Source organism: Ictidomys tridecemlineatus, chromosome 5 (assembly GCF_052094955.1).
Source record: "Ictidomys tridecemlineatus isolate mIctTri1 chromosome 5, mIctTri1.hap1, whole genome shotgun sequence".
In the NCBI taxonomy this organism is placed as follows: Eukaryota; Metazoa; Chordata; class Mammalia; order Rodentia; family Sciuridae; genus Ictidomys; species Ictidomys tridecemlineatus.
The window spans coordinates 113549763-113565190 of NC_135481.1; the positions used below are offsets into that span (position 1 = coordinate 113549763).

A 15428-nucleotide genomic window follows, 5' to 3' on the forward strand; every position below is an offset into this window, starting at 1 on the left:
TATTGCCCTCCCCCCACCACCAGGGACAAAGGGTTTAGAGATCCTACAAGAAGATAAAACAAAAAGATAAAACGAGTGGTGTTCTCACCTGAATATACTCATCTTTTTTCCTAAATGCCCTATTTTGAGTTAATTTATGGGATAAACCCCTCTGGTGCTAATTGACCTGCACAGGGCTGGGCTGGGGTAGCTCAGGGAGCCAAAGATCTCAGAATCCATGATGGTCCAATAGTGAAAATGGAGGCAGAGAAGCCTACATTGAGGCTTTTTGCACTTGTCTCATGGAAGGGCTATACTCTAATTTGGAGAGCAAATAAAAGCATGTAAGGTTTGAGTACAAACACTTATCAATATATTTTGTATTTGGTTTCATAATCTTGATCAACTGATGATGATTGGGGTGTGTGGAGTAGATAGGCTAACCTTTGTGTAATTATTTCTTCACAGCAGTAAAGAATGATACTGAAAGAAAGTTTTGCTACCAACAGCTTCCTGTAACGTTGAGACTAATATACACCATTTTCCAGGTATATTTTCTGAAATCTTTAAATTTTTGGATTAGTACCATGCTGTTTTGGAAAACCCAGTAACCATGTGGGTTTTTTTTTTTTTTTTGCATAGGAAATGGCTAAATTTGAAGAGCCAGACATTCTTTTTAATATGCTCAATTGCCTGAAGATTCTCTGTCTGCACGGAGAATGTTTATACATTGCTAGAAAAGATCATCCCCAATTTTTAGCCTACATTCAGGACCACATGTTGATCGCAAGGTATGTCTTCCTAATGTCTTATTTTGTTTGTTTATATTTTAAGCTTCAGATGTGAACTTAGAATATGATTTACTAGCTTGTTTGGGTTATTTTCTCAGGGAGGACAGCTTTATTACCTATGGAACTACTTTTATTTATTTTATTTCACCTGATATTAAACTATGTCAATATGAAGATTATGTTCACTTGCTAGATACTTTAGGAATATTAAAAAATAAAACATGGGTTATTTTTATGCCTTTTAGTTGTTATATGGGTTAAGAATAAAGCATGCCCTATAAAAAGTCAACAGATAATTTAATAATTACTTAGTATAACTAAGTAAGGATTTACTCATTTTCTCACGTGAAATGGAACTGCTAATAGAAATCTAAAATCCCTCCATGCATTGTCTAGGAAGTTATTTTCTTAGACACTGCTGAGGCATTTTGAGAATAATAATAAAATATTGTCCTGGATATACAGTGCTTTCTTCTGGAGGACCTTAAAATAACTGTTAGAGTTTTCCTGGCAACAAGTCAAAAAAATATTATCCTCATCTTACATGTAAGAGAATAAGATGAGACAAAAGGAAAATGATAAAAAAGGAAAAGGAAAAAGGTTCCTTCAGGTTAAGGGTAACTAGGAGACAAAACCAAGTCTGTCTTTACTTATTTTGTTCACTTATTTATTTACTCATTCAAAAAATATAATGAGTGTTCACTGTATACATTACTATTCTAGGCACTTGGGGAGTTTGTAGTCTTGTTTAGAAGGGATTAATTCTCAGTAGACAGAAGATGATCACATATTTTATTATTTAAATTGGTCTACTTTTTAGATTAAAGTGGGATGGCCTTCACAATAATATCAAAACAACAGGATAAACTAAGATCTTGGATAAACTAAGACACATGGTCATTTTATACACATGTGCGCACACACACACACACACCCAAATATGTATATATGTGTAACCCAAGGGAATGTGATAAGTGACTATTTTGCACAATTCACAGGTGGGTGAGCTCCTTTCTGGATGAATGGCTGGGGAAGGGCTGAGCAGTAGAGACCATTTGGGTACTACAGCAAAGAATTTTGGTTGATAAGTTTGGAGATAGGTAGAACCTTTTGGGGGAAGCATAAGTGTTAAGAGCAACCAGAGGATGGAGTTGCAAAGAGGAGGTGAGAAATGAGCAAGGCCAGCCTAGGTGATGCCAAGGTTTCATTTTTGCTTCATGATTCATGGTGTGGTTTTGTGAGGTAATAAGGAAAAAAGAGGCCAGAGAAGTAGGTTGGGACCCAACTGTAAAGAGCATTCTTCCCGCATGTTCTGTCTTTCCTCTTCTTATGAGGCCACCAGTCATTAGATTTAGGGCCCATCTTAATCCAGTATGAACTTGCCTTAACTAATTATGTCTATTCCAAGTAAGGTAACATTCTGAAGTTCTAGGTGGACATGAATTTTGGGGGACACTATTCAACCCACTACAGAAGCACCTATGGGAAAGGCAGAGGAATGATAGAAGGAAAGGTGGAGAGGCTACAGAAGTTTCCTCATAATAAATAGGGATTATCCAGGTGTAGCAGGAGGAAGGAGCTGAGAGGTAGACATGCTGACCTGAATGTGGGGAAGAGTGAGGATGATCTGAAAGGTTCAGGCCAAAGATGAGACAAGCTGCAAATATGGTCAGAATCAATGATGGAACAGTCAGGGCAGATGGCTCTGTTAATTCTAGAGGAGTGGGGATTCTTAATAGGCAGACTTCAGTTACTGAAGTATTCCCCACAAAAAAAAAATGTGCCCAAGCCTAATGGATTATTGATGCTGTGCTTTTGGGGTACTTAGTCCAAGCTTTTTCCTCAAAGTCCCACCCTAACATCATGACAATGAAGGAGTCTGGGAAAGGACAGTCTTCCTCTTTTCCACCCAAGCTGCCTTAGAGGACCTCAACAGCCAACAGGACAGTCCAGATCCAGCTTCTTGCCCTAGCATGGTGTTCTGGAGGTTCTGTGTGTGGTTCGCCTCCTTTATCTAAGTTGAAAGTTCCACAAAGTGGCAATTATGTCTTCTCTTTCCTCTTCATTCTTCATAGAAACATCATCATGCTCCCTCACAGGGATGATGGTAGTTCAAGGTCTTTGAATAACTCCTGTATGCCAAGCACCCTGCATCAGCCCACATTGGGAGGAACCGAGAGTTCAGAGGAGTTGAAAACTTTGCCCTTGGTTATACAGCTGATTGACGGCAGTGCTGGGATTAGACCCACGTTTGTCTGACTTCCAGTACTCAGGTTGAACTGATGGTGTTTGAAAATGGCTCTTTTTTTATGCTATAGTTCTGGCATGTCTTCTGATTAGCAGGCAAATTTATTGTATTGTACATCAGTATGCTTTCTGCAAAGAAGAGAGAGAAAGTGTCATTCTGCTCATCTCTCTGTGGTGCATTATAAGCTTTTTTTTTTAAGTTGTTGATGGACCTTTTTAAAATTTATTTATATGTGGTGCTGAGAATCGAACCCAGTGCCTCATACTTGCTAGGCAGCCGCTCTACCTCTGAGCTACAACCCAGCCCTCATTATAAGCTTTTTAAAGTCACAAATTGTTGCCAGCTGGCCAGGCTGACAAGATGATCTGAGTTATTTATCAATAACTAAGAAAGTGGCAAAGAAACTACACAAACATGAAAATACCTTTTTCTTAATTGCTGGGGTCAGAGATGGCTCTGTGACCTCAAAGATCACCTTCCATGCTGGAAAGAGGGCAAGGGGAGCAAGAGAGGCAAGCAAGAGAGCCAGCACACCCCAAACCCCTCTACTTATTGAGGAAAAGACATTCTATAGAAAGTTCCACCCAAATAAGGCAAGGGATGGGTTTCGAAGGGTGGAGGCTTGCTTGTGATGTCTTGTGGTCAGGTAATTGATTGACATTTTGGCAAGTCATGCCCATTTCAGGTGCTGTATGGGATCCTAGGCAGAGTGAGAGAAAAGGCACACTTGTGTTGCATAGCCCAATAAGTGCTCGACACCAGACCCGTCCCCTCATATGCTCAAATGCGCATAGCTCACACACACAGCTCATGAATGGCTCACGACAACAAACAGTATTGCTTCTGATACTAACTCTGGAGCCACATGAAAAAAAAATCCCTCAAATAACAAAGAAAACCAATAAAAGGCATGCATCATATAGTTAAATGAAAAATTGAACCCAAAATATATTGAGAATTATTCTGGTAGGGCTTGATAGGGTCTTAGTTCAAACTTATCAGGGGCAAGGTATTACCAGGGACTTTCCTCTTGTCCCCTGTCTGTCTTTTCCCTTTCCCCTCCTACCCCATCACTTAGCCTAGGTCCGTCTTGCTTATTAGGTAGAACCAAGTGTTGGCTTCTTCCCAGGCAGGCTGTCCTGAGAAGTGGGGAAGAGAGCCTCTGGCAGCTCCTTACTGACACTGCCCTTTCTTCCTGAGATTTCAGAAGGAAAGAGATCTTTTCTCTCCCAGAGACCATATTGCTCTCTGAACAAACACTTGGACATTCCCATGCTTGAAACATATGCCCACTTGTAAGACTGGTCACTGTTCTGGGTATTGAAAGACTATTGTATTTTGGGTTCACCCTTATCATAGGAGAGTGGGGGAGCTTGATTGACAATACTGCCAGTTCCCGAAGAGGCTGTTTTTAATAGAAAAATAGTTGTTCTTTGCCATAATAAAGGGACAGGGCTGCTGGGCAGGCAAAACCAACAAAACTTTATAGCTGTTCATTAAAAGAAAAATGCTAAAAATCATGTATCACCCCATCATCTTAACTAATGACAGTTTTGTGTATTAAGTCATTGTTTATTTTTGTAGCTGAAATTTGTAATATGCAAATTTTAATTTTATGTTAAAATATAATAGTTATTTTTCTGTATTGTTACATGAAAGTGATTTCTTTAAAAAAATTAACATAACAGTATAGAAAATGTTATCAGAGGATTATAGTCTTGCAGATGAATGTAATTTCACTGAAAGCCCTAACAGCTGACAATTAACTATACTCACCAGGAGCTAAGATAAGAGGACATTTTTCCAGGAAACAATAAACTCTCACCACTTTGCTTCTCTTGACTCCTCAGCCTGTGGAGAGTCGTCAAGTCCGAGTTCTCCCAGCTCTCTTCACTGGCGGTCCCTCTCCTCCTCCATGCTCTGTCCCTTCCTCATGGTGCTGACATCTTCTGGACTATCATAAACAGCAACTTTAACAGCAAAGACTGGAAGATGAGGTTTGAAGCAGGTACTTCTGTATTAGCTTAAAAATTCTCTGCTCATAATGTAAACCAGATGTCCAGTTCTGACATCTGTTTTTGGCCTCCTTCCTCCTCCTGCCATTTAAGGGACATTCTCCTGATGGCTGGTGTTCCTCAACTGAGTCTCCTCCACACAGTTTTACAGAGTGTTTGACATAATCCAGGCATAATTAGTTAACCCCCCCACTTTTTTACTCCCAAATGTGTCCATTTGGGTTACAAATAATGGAGGTAACTTGTATCAGAGTTACTGAGATATTTGTTAAAAATAAAAGTTATTGAGCCCCACCCTAACCTATTGAATCAAAATCTCAGGGTAGTGGTGAGGATAGGAATCTAGATTTTAAACAAGTTTTCAGGTAATTCCGTAAGGTTCGAGAATTCCTTCTGTGTTTTGCCATCGAGGCACAAAGAACCAAGTCTGGTGCATGAAGGGTCTAATTTGCTAGTGCATAAAATGGCAAATTCTCAGAGTAATATGGTAGAGAAGGACCTTGGATGTTTTCTTGGAACTTTCTTCTGGCTTATTGTTCTCAGGGGCAGCAAGCAGGGTTGGATTGCCAGAGTGTTGCTTATAAGAATGGTTCCACGTATTTTAGTGTCTCAAAAGTTTGACCCAGAAATGGAAGTTCCATTAGATGAATTAACAGTTTCCTACACTCTGGCCACTTTAAAGAGTTCTAGCTTTTTGACATTCACACGAATCCCAGGGACTAGTTAATATGCCAGTTCATGATAGTGTAGGAAATTAGATGTTGTAGGGTAAAATTTTCTAGCAAAAATCTGCATGGCATTTGCAATGTTTTATAGGGAATTTGTATTTAAATGCAAATAAAGCAGATAAATATTTAAATATGCTTCTTCATTCCAATTTAAGGATTAGATTATTGCCAGATTAGTCTTCTGAATCATGGCTCTGATTATGTTACTTTTCAAATAAAAATTTTTAATGAGTTCTCAATGTCTAAAGAATAAAAATATTCAGGCTCCTTCAACTGCTGTACAAATTTCCCCATCGCCTAACTGCAAGTGTTCGCTGCCTGGTTTGCCACTCTCCTTTCTCACGTACCTTTGTCATTTGCCCATTGCTTCTTGCTTCCCTTGGCCCATGTCTTGGCCATTCTCTATTCTCTGTCTGAAATCATATTCTATTCTAGTCCCTGTCCAAATGTCATCTTCGTTTTATCTATGCCACCATTGAGTTCCACCTTCAAGGTGATCTCAGTAGAAAATAGTTTATTTATTCCCTAATCTCTCATTACATTTTATTTGTACTCCATTAGAGTTTTGTATTACATTTCAACTAGTTGTATCTGTCTTATTGCTTTTAGTTAATTTGACTCTGAAGTCAAGAGTTGTGAATGTGGAGAGTCTTCCATTTACTTCCTTTCCCCACAACTGCTTACAATAGTCCCTTAATTTCAAATACATAAAACACATACATTCTTAATAAATTTTAAAAACAAGTGAATCCATGAATTTACTGAATAAATACCACATGTAAGAGGTACTATGTGAGTGGTAAAAGTGAGTATAAGAAAGTGTATGAGAAAATTTTTACCATCAAAAGCCTTCCAACTTAATTGATGAGCCCAAATACAAGCATATATGAAGTTGATAAAAAATAAAAGACATAATGTAAGAACACTAAAGAACACATGTCCTATGGGTATGTAAGATGAATATACAGATGCCAGATGTAAATTAATAATGTGCAAATGAGTAGTATTTTTTATAGGAGTTCATTGGGTGGAAGGTAAGAGGGACTTCATTGAACAGATAGAACCTCAGCAATTAATAGGAATGGTAGAATGTCAACAAGGATAAAAGAGTAGAAAGAATATTCTAGGATTCCAGAATAGCTTAATCAAAGTACTAAAATGTCTTTATTTACATCACACTGTATTGCTGTGCTTGGTATGAAAATTTTTTTATGAGATTGTGCTGTAAGAATGGCTAGAATAATTTTACATAAATTTAAAGAATAATTTGAAATTCATTAAATGAGGGTATATTTGTATCCTGGAAGAAATGTGTGGCTTCTGCAGCCACAGGAAATTATCTGTCATTTCACATCATGACCATTAAGAGTAGACCCAAACCTAGCGCCTGGCCTGGTGGATGCCTCTTCTTCCCCGCTGTGGTCCTCAGAGCTCCCATGGAATGGCCACTCAAGTGAGCAGACAGACATTTTGAGTAGTTTGAAATGGAACTGAAAGTTAAACAAAGAGAAAGACCATTTAAAAAGCCTAGACAATGACTAAGAGGTACATCAAGTGAAGAGCTATATCAGCAGGAAGGCACTGCCCCGAGTGGGAACGGCCTCTGCTGCAGATGAAACAACACTGGAGATGGGCACGGGGATCTCCCTTTGGTGTTTACCATTGCCATGTGGGTCCCTGAGTTAACTTTTTCTCGTGGGTTCAGTTTCTCAGAGTAAGTGTAATATGTACCTCTGTACATTTTGTCCTCTGTATTTTACATTGCAGTGGAAAAAGTGGCTGTGATTTGTAGATTTCTGGATATTCACTCAGTGACCAAAAATCACCTGCTAAAGTACTCCCTGGCACACGCCTTCTGCTGCTTTCTGACAGCCGTGGAAGATGTCAACCCTGCAGTGGCTACCAGGGCAGGTCTCCTGCTCGACACCATAAAGAGGCCAGCGTTGCAGGTGATGTATGATGTGTATTTTTGTTCTGCAGATGGTCTGTGCCAGTACCACTAAATCACTGAGGTATTTGTCAATGTCGTAGTCTTTCAGGCTTGCTATAATAAAACACCATAAATGGAGTAGCTTATATAACAATAGAAATTTACTCGTCCTAGTTCTAGAGGGTTCTGGCAGATTTCAGTATCTGGTCAGGGCTTGCCCTCTGGTTCATGGTTGGTGCCTTTCACTATTTCTGGGGCCTCTTTTAAAAGGACACTAATTCCCTTCATGAGGATCCCACCGATATTACCTCATCATCTCTCAAGGGCCCCACCTCCTATTATGATCACAATGGTGATTAAGTTTCAACAAATAAATTTTGGGGGGAACACGGACCTTCAAACCATGACATTGTATAAATACAATATGGGTGACAATGATGTTAACGTGGAAATTCTGTGGATGTGTTTGAAGGCAGGTTTGTTAAATTTTATCGAAAACAAACAAAAAGATGAGTTATTTGCCCTGAATCTCTACCCATACAGTATAAGTATTTAAATTGAAGATCATCCCAGAGCTTGACCTTATTCAGATATTCAGAGATCCCCCTTTATTCTTTTTTGTTGTCTCTTTCATTTTAGTTTTTGTCCACCTGTTGACCTCACTCTTTGAGAGCGGTAACTATTGCATAGCTTTTGTTGTGTGTAGCACCTTTTTAAACTAGGCTGGTTTATCCTAGGCCATTTTGTTAACTGCTGGGCTGGAAGCCCCTGTCATTACAGGATAGATGCTAAGAGAAAGCAGATGAATCATAATAGCAATCAAAGTAAAGCTGGAGAAGGCAAGTGTGCCACCAAAATGAAACATCACAAACATTATTCAAGACCTTGAGAGAGTTGTACATTTATCTCCTGTGGCACCTGTTTACTAAACTTCAGAAATTTCACAAGTCCTGAAGAGATAGGACTAATTGAAGGGTACAGTAAATCAGTTTGAGATAATCAAGACTAAAATCTCTACTGTTTCTCCATATTGATACAGATTTGTTATTTTGCCATTGTTATCAAAACTAACAATTAGGGCAAGAGCTAACATTTGTCAAATAGACACTATGTTGCCAATGCCCTGTATTAAAAGTGTTCCATCATGCCTTAGCTTATTCATATTCACAATACCCTTTTGTGCGCTCCCATTTTACAAATGAGAAACAAAGGGTTAGAAAGGTAAAGTATGTCAGAGTCACATAGCTAGTTGTGGCAGAACAAACTCAGGTCTGATTCATAATTAAGTCCATGTTTTTAACTGTTCTGTGCATGCAGGTGTTTGTGTATACACACTGCCTCCCAATGGTGTGAGCCTTTTTTTTCCCCCCTATAATTTAAGACCAAGAAGCAAGGACAAACTCTTCAGGATCTGACAAAATGTAAGAGTGTGCTGCCTGTGGCCGCTTTCCTTTGTAAACTCCAGCTGTCTTCTGGAGTCTTCTCTGATATCTTACCAGGAATTCTATGTCCCACCCTGCTCAGGGCCTGGAATATAAGAGGCACTTGTTAGATTACAATTAAATGAGTAAATGAGATGGTTGAATGAATTACAGCTTTTAAATTTCACTCAATTGAAGAGAGGTGAAATGGTAAACTCATGGAATAGAGAAGGGGATTCTCCATCCATTTCTACTCTGATTTTTTAAAATTTTTTTATAGTTGTAAATTAACAGAATGCTTTTATTTTATTTGTTTGTTTGTTTGTTTATTTATTTATTTTTATATGGTGCTGAGGATTGAACCCAGGGCCTCACATATGCTAGGCAAGTGCTTTACAACTGAGCTGTAGCCCAGCCCCCAACTTTGATTTTTTAAGTCTGTTCCACTCACATTCCAAAAAGACAAAGTGACTTTTAGAGAACCATGCAATTTAGAAGTGAAAGGGAATTTAAAAATATCTTCATGTGTATTCAGAAATGTAGCTTTTTGTTGTTCTTGGTTCTTGTTAGTTATACATGGCAGTAGAATCCATTTTGATAAAATTATATAAGCATGAAATATGTCTTATACTAGGACCCCATTCCTACGAGTGGGTAGATGGTGAATTCACTTAGGTATTTTTATACACATGTACACAGGAAAATTATGTTAGATTTATTCTACTGTTTCCTGTTCCTATCCCCCTTCTCTCCCTTTTGTTCCCCTTTGTCTAATCTACTGAACTTGTATTCTTCCCCTCCCCCTTGTGTGTGTTAGCATCCACTTATCAGAGAGAATATTTGATCTTTGTTTTTTGGGAGATTGGCTTATTTCACTTAGCATTATGGTCTCTAGATCCATCCATTTACTAGAAAATGTCATAAAGTCACTCTTTATGTCCGAGTAATATTCCATTGTATATATATACCACAATTTCTTTATCCATTCATGTGTTGATGGGTATCTTGGTTGGTTTCATAGCTTAGCTATTGTGAATTGAACTGCAGTAAGACATGTGGCCATGTCACTGTAGTATGCTGACTTTTAAAAAAAATTTATTTGTTTTAATTAGTCATAAATGACAGTATAATGCAGTTATGCACTTTGATATATCAGACATAGATGAAATATAATTTCTCATTTTTCTGAGTGTACATGTTGCAGAATTATATTGGTCATTAGTATGCTGATTTTAAGTCCTTTAGATATATACTGAGAAGTGAGATAACTTGGGTCAAATGTTAATTCTATATCAGATTTTCTGAGGAATCTCCATACTGCTTTCCAGAGTGGTTGCACCAATTTGCAGTCACACCAGCATGTATGAGTGTGCCTTTTTCCTACATCCTCACCAACATTTGTTGTTACTTATATTCTTGATGGTTGTCATTCTGACTGGAGTGAGATAAAATCTCAGTGTGGTTTTAATTTGCATTTCTCTAATTGCTAGAAATGTAATTTTTTCCACCTGCACCTCAAATAGGGAATGAATTTCCAGGATATACAAAGAACTCAAAAAGCTTAATGTCAAAAACCCCACAAATAACCTAGTCAATAAATGGGCAAAGGAACTGAACAGATCCTTCTCCAAAGAAGAAATATGAATGATGAACAAATACATGAAAAAATGCTCAACATCTCTAACAATTAAAGAACTGCAAATTAAAACTACACTGATTTCACTTCACTCAAGTCAGAATGAAATGTAGCTTTGAAAACAGTTTTTTCTTAATGAAACTCCAAAAAACAAAAACAAGGACACACTGCCTTGAGGGCTTGGGGGTATTTGAATTGAATAGTTATTATTTAATGCACTAGAAAACGAATAACATACATTTAATTCACATTTCTGAAGCAAAATTCAAGAGATATTCTCCAATTAGGAGGAGCTTCTCTTCTGCCTTTTTATATTTCCTGCCAAAACTTACCATCAAAAAAGATTTGGGGCTGGGGTTGTGGTTCAGTGGCAGAACACTTGCCCCCTACATTGAGGCCCTGGGTTCGAACCTCAGCACCACATAAAAATAAATAAACAAAATAAAGATATTATGTCCATGTATAACTAAAAAAAAATTTAAAAAGAGAAATTTCAAGCTGGGTGCTGTGGCATATGCCTGTAATCTCAGCAGTTTGGGAGGCTGACAGGGGGATTGCCAAATTCAAAGCTAGCCTCAGCAACTTAGAGAGGCCCTAAACAACTTAGCTGAACCCTGTCTCTAAATGAAATATGAAAAGGGCTGGGGATGTGACTGAGTGGTTTCATGCCCCTGAGATTAATCCCTGCTACAAAAAAAAAAAAAAAATTTCACTTGAATCATTCTGCTTATAAGTGTGGATGGAGGAGGTTGCCTTGTTTATGGACCTGTTTAGTATATTGCCATTGATGTACCATAGATATTTACATTTGACTTTCTTTTTTCCCTTCTTTCCCAGGGCCTTTGTCTTTGTCTTGACTTTCAGTTTGATACTGTGGTGAAAGACCGGCCAACAATATTGAGCAAGCTTTTACTCTTGCATTTTCTTAAGCAAGATATTCCTGCTTTGAGCTGGGAATTCTTTGTCAATAGGTTTGAAACTCTTTCTTTGGAAGCTCAACTTCATTTGGATTGTAACAAAGAATTTCCTTTTCCTACAAGTAAGTAAAACAAAAAACTTGTAAATAGTCATAGTCCCTGTTTTTTTTTTTTTTAAGGGAAGGATGTAGTAGGATGTAGAAGGATCCTTGATTTCATGTACTGAACTCATCAAATGTTTATTAAACATCTATTAAACTAATCCATAGATTTAAGTATATACTGGTATTCCAAAATACAAATTATTCTCATTTCCTTGAAGACCTGTGATAACCAATTATGACTGTGTATTCCTTAAATATTTTTCAATCATTATGCATCTATTGTTTATTAGCATTTTTGTAGATATATTTGCACCTTGCAAGCTCTTGTATACTTATTAATGAGTTGCTTATAGCTCTAAATAGATGGGGGGAAAGATAGCAAAATTATCTAATTTAATCTGGTGGTCTAAACAGAAAGATTATAGATGATGTCCACAATGAACAGCAAACTTGATTTTTTAAAATTTAAGATTTATCATAGGGGGAGAAGGAGAACTCATACACCCATGAAATACATCTTTTAATACTGAAAATACACATTGGAGTGTTTCAAACTAGCTTATTACATAGCAGTGAAGGAAAATAATAACCTCTCTTTTAAAACTGTTTTTATTAGTGCATTATACATAATAGTGGGGTTCATTTTGACATATTCATTCATGCATATAATATAGTTTGCTCCATCTCAGCCCCCACCTTCAGTCCACCTTCCCTTCTCTCCTCCCTCTTCCTATTTCCCTCTCTCTACTTTACTGTTCTTCCTTCTATTTATTTTTTATTTTAAATTGATGCTTTATAGATATACATAAAACGGAGATAATTGTGATACATTCATACATATACATAGTGTAATTTAGTCAATTTCTTTCTGCAATTCCTCCCCTTTCCCCATTGCTCCTCCCTCAACTCCTTTCTTCTACTCTACTGTTCTCCCATTTTACATTTTTAAATTTCTCTCTAGCTTATGCATGTGAGTGAAAACAATCCATCTTGACTTTGAATCTGGCTTGTTTCACTTATCCTGATGTTCTCCAGTTACAGTCATTTACCAGCAAATGTCACAATTTTATTCTTTATGGCTGAGAAGAACTCCATTGTGTACACTTTTTCTGCTAAAACTTACAATTGTATACACACTTTTTTTTATCCATTTGTCTGTTTACAGACACCTAGGTTGGTTCCCTTCCTTAGCTATTATGAATTGCACTGCTATAAACATTGGTATGCATATATCACTGTAGTATACTGATTTTAGTTCTTCTGGGTAAATACCGAGGAGTGGAATAGTTGGTCATATGGTAGTTCCATTCCTGGTCTTTGGAGGAATCTCATTTCCAAAGTGGTAGTACTCATTTGCAGTAGCACCAACCACGTAACCTCTTTAATTCCTTTTGCAAAGCCATCACTGCTGTGAGGACCAATGTTGCTAACCTCAGTGACGCCGCGTTGTGGAAGATCAAGAGGGCTCGCTTTGCAAGGAACCGCCAGAAGAGCGTGCGATCTCTGAGGGACAGTGTGAAAGGACCTGCAGAATCCAAGAGGGCACTGTCCCTCCCCGAGACTCTGACCTCCAAAATTCGTTGAGTATATTCTTCCATTCTTCATTAAATCTGTTTATGTCTTTCTGAGGCTGATGTGTCTTGTTGAATGTTCACAGAGAGTAGCAAATTTGGCAAACTGAGCTTGTTCAACAAGTTTGGCTTTTAGATTCCCTAGAAAATCACCAGGGATGTAAATGGGTGCAGCAAAGCCTGATCCAGTGGCAAATTGTCTTGAAATGTAGAAGGCAGCAAATTCACTGAAGCTTGGCATGAAACTTGGTTTCTAAGTTCTAGAATGTGAAAGTATGCACACCAGCCTTGTAACTTAAGCACTTTTCTGGATAAGATGTAGATGTTTAGATCTGTGCAGCTAGACATGTAGAGCTGAATTTTGGAATGCATTTTCTCCTCATGCATTCTAGGAGAAGCCACGTGAGCCCTCAAACCAGTAATCATGGCTGCTTTTGAAAAAGAAAAATCAGACTGAGGAGAAGTTGGTTCCTACTCAGCTTCACCAGATAATTAAAACAAGCTTCATTGCCTGTTTTTTAAAAATCATCAATACTTGTTTTATAAAGTTTTTTCTTTATATTGCATTTTTAAAGAGAATAAACTTTCCCATAAATTAATCAATGACTAGATAAACTCTAATGTTTAGCAATGGTACAAGAGTTACAATTAAAAATTCTTAACTAAATCATCATATTAATGAATGAGTGTATTTAAATATATTACTAACTTGTTAAAAGTATTCAATGATTAAATCTTTAAATAAAGCCTATAAAGTTAATAACACCTAAAATACATTTCTTATCCTGTCAGAAGCTAAAAGATTTGCTTTTACACTGCTATTTCTTAGAAAACAGCATTATATAACATGGTCATTTTTAATCATAAATATGATTTTATTTTATTACATTTTCTTTATTTTATGACAAGCTATGGGAATGTGGTATTTTGAACTTGGGAAGAGTCAATGAAAGCCCTTTAAGTAATCACTAAACCAGTTTTTCAGGAGGCAAAGATAATCACAGGTGACCATTTAAGAATGACCTGGAGTAGTGTGAGACCTCAGAAGAAAGGGTTTCAGATCCTAGAAACCAGTACCTCAATTAAATAAATTAATTAAAAGATCTGTTTCCCAGATCAGTTTCTCATCAGTTTGGTATATGAAGTTTATTTATTATCATTTCCTGTTAATTAATTCACAAGACAATTTTAAAGATTTAAGAACTGAAGTAACATTGAAGGATCTTCTTGAGATCCCTATAAAACCACAAAACTTTGGTTGCATAAACATCATTTATGTAATGTTAATTACAAGTAGGAACTTGTTTCTGCTATCAGTGCAGTTAGCACTGAGTATTTTTTCTAGGCTCAAGTTGTCTGTAATGCTTATTTAAATAGAGTTGTTGTTGATTTTTAAGCTATGAGGTTGACCAGGCATGAGCAGTCTGCTCCAGCCCTCGGTGGGACACCTGAACAAACACCAGGTGGGTACTTCTGACGTTGAAGGGCCGTGTGCAAGTGTCTATCACAGGTGGACAAGTAAAGAATCCGGTGTCTCTAACTGGACCAGAGTGATATTCTTAGAATCTGAGACTTCCAAAGGGTCTTCTTACCCACCATGCTCAAATATTTGAGTCCCTGATATGGAAATTCTTTCCATATTCCCAGCAGACAATTTTTGATCCCTTTAACTTTTGGTCCAGTAAGAAGCATCATATTGTCCCAGTATGCACCTTTTCCCAGAAGCCAATATGACTAGAACTATCATAGAACATATTTCTATGAGTGTTTACACATAGAAATATTATGTTTACATACTTGTCTATATCTGCTATAGACAAAACATACATTTGATTCACATTTTAAGAGGTTATACATTTGAACCACCATCATCCACTCATCATCCCCTTAGCCATTCCTGATTCTTTGCAACTCTACATGCATTTCTGTTTCTCAGAGCAAGGAAGATTTTCATTTTTTTGGAGGTTCATAGGCCCGTATTCAGCATGGTACAGTGTAATTTATCATCTGATGTTCCATGATATGGTACAACTTACCATGAAGTAGCCTAAGGGTTAAAGAGATATTGGCAAGGACATTGCAGGCTGA

General features: G+C 37.4%; 1 protein-coding gene across 21 annotated transcripts in view; it reads left to right on the forward strand.

Annotated features, from left to right (window-relative positions):
- Unc79 (unc-79 subunit of NALCN channel complex) overlaps positions 1-15428 on the forward strand; it is a 270058-nt gene that overhangs the window by 155333 nt on the left and 99297 nt on the right. For 17 of the 21 annotated variants that reach the window (XM_040274610.2, XM_040274614.2, XM_078050764.1 and 14 more), the window contains 7 exons: positions 448-527; positions 622-770; positions 4869-5026; positions 7529-7710; positions 11586-11787; positions 13169-13348; positions 14738-14803. In XM_040274610.2, the coding sequence (XP_040130544.1) occupies positions 448-527; positions 622-770; positions 4869-5026; positions 7529-7710; positions 11586-11787; positions 13169-13348; positions 14738-14803 (1017 nt within the window). The remainder of the gene's footprint in view (positions 1-447; positions 528-621; positions 771-4868; positions 5027-7528; positions 7711-11585; positions 11788-13168; positions 13349-14737; positions 14804-15428) is intronic. The other 4 variants (XM_078050750.1, XM_078050760.1, XM_078050763.1 and 1 more) reach the window with 2 other exon arrangements.